At 58.1% G+C, this 8,977-nt stretch overlaps 1 protein-coding gene across 1 annotated transcript; it reads left to right on the top strand.

Annotated features, from left to right (window-relative positions):
• The first annotated feature begins 763 nt into the window (after positions 1–763).
• On the top strand, positions 764–4,016 carry PYCR3 (pyrroline-5-carboxylate reductase 3). The gene is made up of 6 exons (XM_026841534.1): positions 764–868; positions 913–1,047; positions 1,330–1,509; positions 2,852–3,064; positions 3,189–3,281; positions 3,629–4,016. The coding sequence occupies exons 1-6, from the start codon at positions 764–766 to the stop codon at positions 3,809–3,811; spliced, it is 909 nt and encodes a 302-aa protein (XP_026697335.1). The 3' UTR covers positions 3,812–4,016.
• The last annotated feature ends 4,961 nt before the right edge of the window (positions 4,017–8,977 follow it).

Genomic DNA, 8,977 nt, shown 5'->3' with positions numbered 1-8,977 from the left:
TGGGGACAGCCCTGTCCTGTCCCCTCCCGCGTCCCTGCCCCCCTCCCCGGGGTCCCTGTCCCCCGGGGTCCCTGTCCCACAGATCAGTGCGGGGACAGGACTATCCCCCTCCCCAGGTCCCTGTCCCTTCCCCGTGGTCCCTGCCCTGTCTGGGGTCCCTGTCCCACAGATCAGTGCGGGGACATGGAGACAGTCCTGTCCTGCCCCCCTCCCCATGATCCCTGCCCTGTCTGGGGTCCCTGTCCCACAGATCCATGTGGGGACAGCCCTGTCCTGTCCCCTCCCGCGTCCCTGCCCCCCTCCCCGGGGTCCCTGTCCCCCGGGGTCCCTGTCCCACAGATCCGTGTGGGGACATGGGGACAGTCCTGTCCTGCTCCCCTCCCCATGGTCCCTGCCCTGTCTGGGGTCCCTGTCCCACAGATCGGTGCAAAGATTTGGGGACAGCCCTGTCCTGTCCCCCTCCCCTGGGGTCCCTGTCCACAGATCAGTTTGGGGACATGGGGACAATCCTGTCCAGCCCCCTCCCCGGGGTCCTTGCCCCCTCCCCCGGGTCCCTGCCCTGTCTGGGGTCCCTGTCCCACAGGCAGTGGGGGCACAGCCCCGTCCTTCCCCTCCCCGGGTGTCCCTGGTTGTCCCTGCCCCATAGCACAGTGTGGGGATGGCCCTGCCCCTACTCAGAAGCACGGTTTTGGGGTCACCTCCCTGGTCACTGCACCGTGGCACAACTGGGTGTCCACACCCCTTGGGGTGCCCGTGCTGACCCATGGGGTACCCACAGCTGTCCCCATGGGATGCCTGTGCCAGCCAGACCGGCAGGATCCGTCCCCGTCCCCCTTTGCTCCATGTCCCCCAGGCTGATCGTGCTGTGGTTGGAGGACGGGAGCACATCCCGGCTGATATCGGGGTGCCCAGGCTGTGCTGGGGTGGCCCCACCACCCTGGGGCCACCCCGGCCGCTCACCCTGCTCCCCGTGTTCCCCAAGGGAAGGTGCCAGCCAGCAGCATCCTGGCCAGCGCTCCCACGGACAAAAACCTGGATGCTTGGCGGGTGAGTGGGGACGTGGGATGACAAGCCACCCCGCTCGGTGGCCGCGGCAGTGGGAGACATGTTGGGGTGCCCCTTGCCACGATTTCGGGGTATCCTTTCCTGCCCCATGCAAGGATTTGACTCATCCTTCCCAGGTCTGGGTGAAATCCAGGCAAAACCTCAGTGGTTTTACAGCCAGAATGGGTCCCCACAACTTGGCCCTGCATGAAAACGTGCTTTGCCCGTGGGGGTGCCGAGGTTTGGGGGGGCCCCGCTGTGACACCTCTCCCTGCCCGCGGGCAGGAGTCAGGCTGCCGGACCACGCACTGCAACCTGGAGGTGCTGCAGGAGAGCACTTTGGTCTTCCTGGCCACCAAACCCCACGTCCTGCCAGGCGTCCTGCAGGAGATCCGTCCTGCCGTGGGTCCCCACCACATCGTTGTCTCATTGGTGGCCGGCGTCACCCTTCAGACCCTGCAGCGGGTGAGCTTCCTCCTCCTCCTCCTCCTCTTCCTCTTCCTCCTCCTCCTCAGACCCATGGAGAAGGACACGCTGCTGTGGCTCTGTCCCTGTCACATCCCGCTCAGATGAGGGAGACAAGTGACTCAGATTTGCAAATCCCCAACGGAGCGGACAACGGTGAGACAAGTGTCAAAGTCCAAACATTTATTAACTACCCACAAGGTACTAATTGGACACATGATAATTGGCTAAGTAGAACGAGTTGTGGCAAGCAATACAGTATGCCTTGCATTGCTTAATGGTAGTGAAGGAAAAAGGGGAAAAAGGAGGGAATAGAGATCACTGGTCTGAGTTTCTACGTCAATCCCAGCAGCGAGGGTTCTTCTTTGCTTCACTTCACTTCACTTACCAAAAACCCCGTCCTTTCCTCCCCTTGATTTATACCCCCTTCCCTTGGGTCCATCCCCTAGGTTGACCTACATTCCTACGTATCCCATGGGTGGGGAGGGGTCAGGTGTTCCACGGGATGATGTAATGAGCGTGATCATGTTCGTCTTCGTTAGCATACGCAGGGCTGTTAACTTTAACATGCAATCGTGGATAATGAAGCAAAGGTCATTCACTGGACAGATGGCCCTTGAAATCTGGCCAGGTGCCCCAGAGCAGAACCGTCCTGTGTCCACAGGGCTCCCCCCTCCAGCTGCACCCTGTGTGGTGGACTGTAGTTTCATCTTGTGAGTGTCTGAGGTGTTTCTTAACTCAGGGCCTCAACTTTTATCTCTTTCTCAGGCTGTTTTTCTCAGTCCATGTTTCACAGAATCCCAGAATCCTTCAGGTTGGAAAAGCCCCTCGGGGTCAGCGAGTCCAACCTTCAGCCTGACTCTACAAAGTTCTCCCCTACCCCACATCCCCCACAGCTCATCCCAACGGCCCTGAACCCCCCCCAGGGATGGGGACTCCCCCCTCCCTGGGCAGCCTGTTCCACTCTCGCACCACTCTTGCTGGGAAACATTTTCTCCTCCTGCCCAGCCTGACCCTCCCCTGGGGCAGTTTCCAGCCGTTCCCTCTTGTCCTGTCCCTGATCCCCTGGGAGCAGAGCCCAGCCCCGGCCTCTCTGCAATGTCCTGTCAGGAGCTGCAGAGAGGGATGAGGGCTCCCCTCAGCCAGCCTCCTCCTTCTCACACTGAACAGTTTCTTGCAGGCCTGGTTTTTCCCCTCACAGTCCCCTACTCAGGTTGCATCCCCAGCTCCTTCCCCGTGGATTTCTCTGCCAGCCCCATGGGTGATACCCACCGGTGTCTCAGGCGCACCTTTGGGTTATTCCCGGACCTGGCACCTCTCTCCCATCCCCATCTCTCCCCAGGTTCTCCCCGCCGGGACCAAAGTGCTGCGCCTCATGCCCAACCTGCCGTGCGTGGTGCAGGCAGGGGCCATGGTCTTCGCCCGGGGCAGCGGTGCTGGTGACGGGGAAGCTGCCCTGCTGAAGAACCTTCTGTCCTCCTGCGGGCTCTGCGAGGAGGTCCCCGAATCCTACATCAACATCCACACCGGCCTCAGCGGCAGCGGCGTGGCCTACGTAAGCCCTGTGCTCAGTGGGCATCAGCGGGGCACTGGCAGAAATCCCACCCGTGTGGGATGGAAGTTTAGGGGGGGGTCCCCTGCCTTTTGCCATGCTCACCCCCCATGTTCTTCGCCCCCAGGTTTACCTGTTTGCCGAAGCTTTGGCTGAGGGGGCGGTGAAGATGGGGATGCCGAGCGGTTTGGCCAGCAGGATCGCGGCTCAGACGCTGCTGGTGAGTCGGTGCTGTCGCTCAGGGACACCCAGAGTTGCTCCTCTCTCTTTTGTCCCCCAGCTCCCACACAGCTTGGGCACTCCATCGCCATCGCTGCCCTGGGCTCTGCAGCACCCAAGAAGGTGGCAGAGTGAGGGAGGAGGCGGTGGGTGACCTCCTGCCTCAGTTTCCCCTCTTGAAACTGAAGATGAGGCCACCAGAAGACAGCGAAGGGACGGGGGCTCCAGCACCTTGACCTCCATGGCAGGAGTGTGGGCGATGGGAGGATGCTGCCAGCCAGCCCCTGGGCAAGGAGAGGGGAGGTTTGGGAGGTCCCCATCTCTCTGACCCACCCTGGGTTCCCATAGGGTGCAGCGAAGGTGATGCTGGAGACGGGGGAGCACCCGGCGAAGCTGCGAGGAGACGTTTGCACACCCGGGGGCACCACCATCCACGCGCTGCACCAGCTGGAGAAGGGGGCACTGCGGGCCACTGTCATGAACGCCGTGGAGGCGGCCACCAAGCGGGCATGCGATATGGCCGAGGACTAGTGACCTGGTTGGGGATGATAAGCCCCTCCATCCTACCTCCCACAGGGAAAAGAGGGGCGATGGGGAATAGACTGAACCCCTTCAGGGACCCCGACACCTCTGTGAGACCCTGGCTGGGGGTGGGAGATGGTGTGGAATCATGTCCATGCCACGTGCTAACTCTGCAGGGCTGGAACTGAATAAATGTGGGCAGCACGGTGGAAAACTGTTTCTGGTCCCTTCAATCCTGGGGGGCTACTGCACCCAGTATGGGGTCACCTCCATGGGAAGTTGACAGCCAGGGGTCCCTGGGCCAGCAGGGATCACAGAATCCCAGAACCATCGAGGTTGGAAAAGCCCTTGAACTCCTCCAGCCCCACCATGACCCTCCCCCTGACCGTTCCCAACTCCCCCAGACCCCTCAGCGCTGGCTCAGCCCGACTCTTCAACCCCTCCAGGGATGCCGGGGACTCCCCCCTGCCCTGGGCAGCCCATTCCAACGCCCAACAGCCCCTTCTGCACAGAAATCCTTCCTCAGAGCCAGCCTGACCCTGCCCTGGGCAGCTTGAGGCCATTCCCTCGGGGCCTGGCGCTGGGGCCTTGGCTCCAGAGACTCATCCCCCCTCTCTGCCCCCTCCTGGCAGGGAGTTGCCAAGGGCCAGGAGGTCTCCCCTCAGCCTCCTCTTCTCCAGACTGAACCCCCCCAGTTCCCCCAGCCGCTCCCCAGCAGACCTGTGCTCCAGACCCTGCCCCAGCTCCGTTGCCCTTCTCTGCCCACGCTCGAGTCATTCAATGGCCTTTTTGGGGTGAGGGGCCCAGAACTGAACCCCCTCAGCGAGGGGCGGCCTCCCCAGTGCCGAGCCCAGGGCTCAGATCCCTTCCCTGTCCCTGCTGGCCACACCAGCCAGGATGCCGTTGCCCTCCTTGGCCCCCTGGGCACACTCTGGCTCATTCTCAACCCCCCCCAGGTCCCTTTGGGATGGAGCTGATGCCACACAGGCTCTGTGCTGGCCCGGCGCTGTGCTGGGGTGTGTGGCACTGGGGACAGGGATGAGGATGGGGGTTTGGGGGATGGGGTGATCCCAATTCGAGCCTGCTGGGGCTGGGCAGAGCAGCCACGTCCCTGTGGCAGGAGGCAAGGAGCATCACAGGTGCTACGAGGATGCCAAGGGACCTTGGAAAGTGGGGAGCTGGCAGGACGATGCTCTGGGGATGAGGATAAAGGCTGCGATTTCTCACCTCGGTGCTGAGCAGGGCTGCTCGGTGCTTGGGTGACACGTGGGCAGCAACGTCCGCTCCTCTGCTCGGCTCCAGAGATGCCTGCACGAACACGGAGCTGCTATCAACATCCCGGAACCACATGGAAAATGTCAGGCCACTGAAAAACCTCCACGTCCCACCCCGGCCAGGCACCAGCATCGCACCACGGTCCTGCAGACAGGTCCCTCTCTGGCAGGAGCGAAGCCCAGACCCGCTCTCGGCCCCTGGGGTGTTACACATCAAGGGAGGAGAAACTCAAAGCTTGCCTATCTGGAGAGGATCTGAGCTTTTTGCATGCCCTAATTAAGCTTTGTTTGCCTCCCGGCACCTGCATGAATGCAATTAGTGATGATTTGAAAACCGCTTTGAAGATGAAAGGCTTTTTTTTCAGGCAAAACATTGCTGGTGAAACAGCTGGATGCTGAGACTCTGGCTCCTACAGCTTCCACCCCTTCCCCACAGAGGTGCAGTGCCGGGTCATGCCAAGGCATGACCTCCCCAAGCACCTTCTTGAGGGATTTAATTAACAAAGCTGCACAAAAGCCAGCGGTGGAGCTGGAGTCTGCCTGTCTCTCCTGCCCATCTCTACGCTTCACTGTGTAGCCAGGGAAGGGGCTCAGGGCACCTACATGGTGCAAGGAAGAAGTCCTCAAGGTTTCCAAGCCACCTCTGTCCTTGTTCTGCCCTGCTTTTATCCCTGCCCTGTCCCCAGGTGTCCCCCCCCCTCAGGCCATTCTGCCAATCTCTCCAGAATACGCAGCCTTCATTCTTGGGAATCGCCATCTTTTCTGTACCCTCCACACCACTATTTTAACGTATCTGGCCAAAAAAAACCTTGGCCAAATCCAGCCCCGCTGCTCGTGATGTGGCTGACCACATCCCCTGCCCCTTCCCCGTCTCCACGTGTCCTCCTAAACGCTTTCGAGCTTTGGGTTTTCAGGCTGTCTTTCAGAGAAGTGGCATGTTGCACCCCAAAGCCGGGATGATAATGATGACCTCCTTCATTTTGTTAAGCGCTAGTTTTAACAAAACTGGCCTAAATTCCATTAATTTTATTTTAAAAAGCTAGCACTCATTGCGGGTAAATTATTGCTACGACCTTACTACCAGTACTCCTGCCTTCAGGAGAGGCATCTTGCCCTGCTGTGTGAGATCATGGAGCAGATTCTCCCGGAGGACATGTTGAAACATAGGGAAGGCAGGGAGGTGATTAGAGATGGCCAACGTGGCTTTGCGTGACAAAGGTAGTGGCCTCCTGCGATGGAGTGAGTGCACTGGTGGACAAGAGAAGAGCTACAGATGTCACCTACCTGGACTTCTGTCAGGCCATTGCTGCTGCTAAATTGGAGAGAGATGGGTTTGATGGATGGACCGTTAGATGGATCAGGAATTGGCTGGATGGCCGTGTCCAGAGAGTTAGTCAATGGCTCAACGTCCAAGTGGAAACCAGTAATGAATGGTATCCCTCAAGGGTTTGTACTGGGACCAATACTATTGACTATCTTCAGCAGTGACATAGATGGTGGGATCGAGTGCTCTCAGCAAGTTCACAGGTGACACCAAGGGATGTGGTGCAGTTGGTTTCCTTGGGGACGGGCTGTCATCCAGAGGGACCTTGACAGGCTGGGGGAGTGGGCCCATGTCAACCTCATGGAGTTCAATAAGGCCAAGTGCAAGGTCCTGCACAGGGGTTGGGAATGAAGGGATGGAGAGCAGCCCTGAGGAGAAGGACTTGGGGGTACTGGTGGGTGAAAAATGAGACATGACCCAGCAAATGTGCCCTCGCAGCCCAGACAGCCAACTGTAAGCTGGGCTGTGTCCCAAGCAGCGTGGCCAGCAGGTCGAGGGAGGGGATTGTCCCCCTCTGCTCCCCTCTGGTGAGACCCCCCAGAGCCCCGCGTCCAGCTCTGGGGTCCCCAGCACAGGACAGACACGGAGCTGTTGGAGCGGGGCTGGAGGAGGGACACGGGAATGGTCCGAGGGCTGGAGCAGCTCTGCTGGGGGGAAAGGCTGAGAGAGCTGGGGGGTTCAGCTGGGGAAGAGAAGGCGCCGGGGAGACCTTAGAGCCGCCTTTCAATATAGAAAAGGGGCTTATAAAGACAGAGCAATGGTTTTAAAGTGGAAGAGAGTACATTTAGATTGGATATAAGGAATAAATATTTCACGAGGAGGGTGGTGAGGCCCTGGCACAGGCTGCCCAGAGAAGCTGTGGCTGCCCCCTCCCTGGAAGGGTTCAAGGCCAGGTTGGACGGGGCTTTGGGCAACCTGGGCTAGTGGAAGGTGGCCCTGCCCAGGGCAGGGGGGTGGGACTGGATGATCTTTAAGGTCCCTTCCAAGATGGTTCGATGTTCTCACCTCCCAGACCAGGCCAAAGGCTGCCACGAGTGCACCCAGACCAACCTACCCGAGGAGCTCAGCACCTTCTGCTGAACTTGGCCACATTTTTCTCAAATACCCAAAGACTCCTTCAATTCACAAACTACTGCTTGAACTGAGCCACATCCCAAGCTCTAAACTGGTTTTGTAAGGGGTTTTTGGTGCAAAAGTTTATAAAAACAAACAGAAATGTAGTTTTACACGATTGCATCCCGTTGGTGGATAGAAGTCTGCATTTGAGCATGGCAGCATGAAGCCCCAAACTCAGGCCATTATGAAACCAAAGCTAAGGGAGAAGCATGAAATAGGTGGGACAACACACAGGGTGACGGCTGTGAATACAGCAGCAACCAAACAGCAGAAATTGAGGTTGGTTGGGGGTTTTTTGGGAAAAAAAAAAAAAAGTTTATTTCTTCCCTAAAAGCTTTTCTTGGCATCGGTTCTGCAGTGGAGTTTCATGATCTGGAAGGACAAACCTCAGCTCTAAATTTGACTTTTTGTGGGTTTTTTTTTCATTTTGCTGCTCCTTAAATTCCCTGGCAGGCTTGTTTATCAGTTATTAATCCTACTGATAAAGTAAAAAAACTCAATTTCGGGAGCAGCCACAGCGACTCAGACGCCTGCCTGACCCTGCTGCATTAAACGGGCTGCGGAGAGGCGGGGAACACGACGGAGAAGACCACACCAAGAGGACACAAACCGCACAGAGATCTCCCTTTTGCCACCCTCCACCCCGCTGGGATGACTCCGCGTGACTATTTACACACGACAACCCCAAAGTGGGAATAAAAATCCATTTAATTTTCATAAACTCTGAAGTGATGAGACAAAGACCCAACAAGTAAAAACACCCACCCCGCCTGATGACACCGGGCACGGCAGCACGGATGTATTTTTTTTTTCTTCCTTTCAATAATTTGGCTAAGCAGGTGAAAATTTAATCCAAATCAGGTCAAGAGCTACTAAATTCATATCTGATGCCTCCGGTTATTTTAAGGCAGTGCTGGGAGCCCTCCCTGCTCCCGTCTCAACTCACGACGCACATCACGCCAGCAGCCGCGTCCTCCAACCCGTCGCCCCGTTGGCACCTCAACCCTCATCCCCGGAGCCTTCAGCTTCGTGAGGATGCTTGGATGATGGTACCTGTTTCAGCAGGTCTCTGTAGTCTGGGCATTCCCAGGCATGGGGCTGTCATGGGAATGATGGAGGTGGCCCTCTCCGGGGAGCCGCAGCTTCTTGGATGCCACCCAAGTGTCCCTGTCCCAATCCAGTGCATGAAAAAAGTTGTCTTAAACCAGCCCCAAACCTCGCCAGTTTAACAAGACTCTGTTTTGGCAGGTGGAAGGGCATCACCAGCTACTTCCAGGGCAGGATGTTTGCCCTTTGGCACGCCATGGAGTGGTCCCTGTCCAGCCAGACGTGCCCACCTCATCCCTGCTCTGAGATGTGGGGAATTAGCGTCACTTCCCCGCATCGTCCCAGCTCCTCACGGTGATGCCAAACAGGTCCCTCCCTCGTCCCTTCTCCCCATGGCATCGGGGGGGGGGGGGA

This window comes from Athene cunicularia, assembly GCF_003259725.1.
Source record: "Athene cunicularia isolate RWA chromosome 2 unlocalized genomic scaffold, athCun1 chr2_part1, whole genome shotgun sequence".
NCBI lineage: Eukaryota > Metazoa > Chordata > Aves > Strigiformes > Strigidae > Athene > Athene cunicularia.
This window is presented reverse-complemented; position numbering and strand designations above follow the sequence as displayed.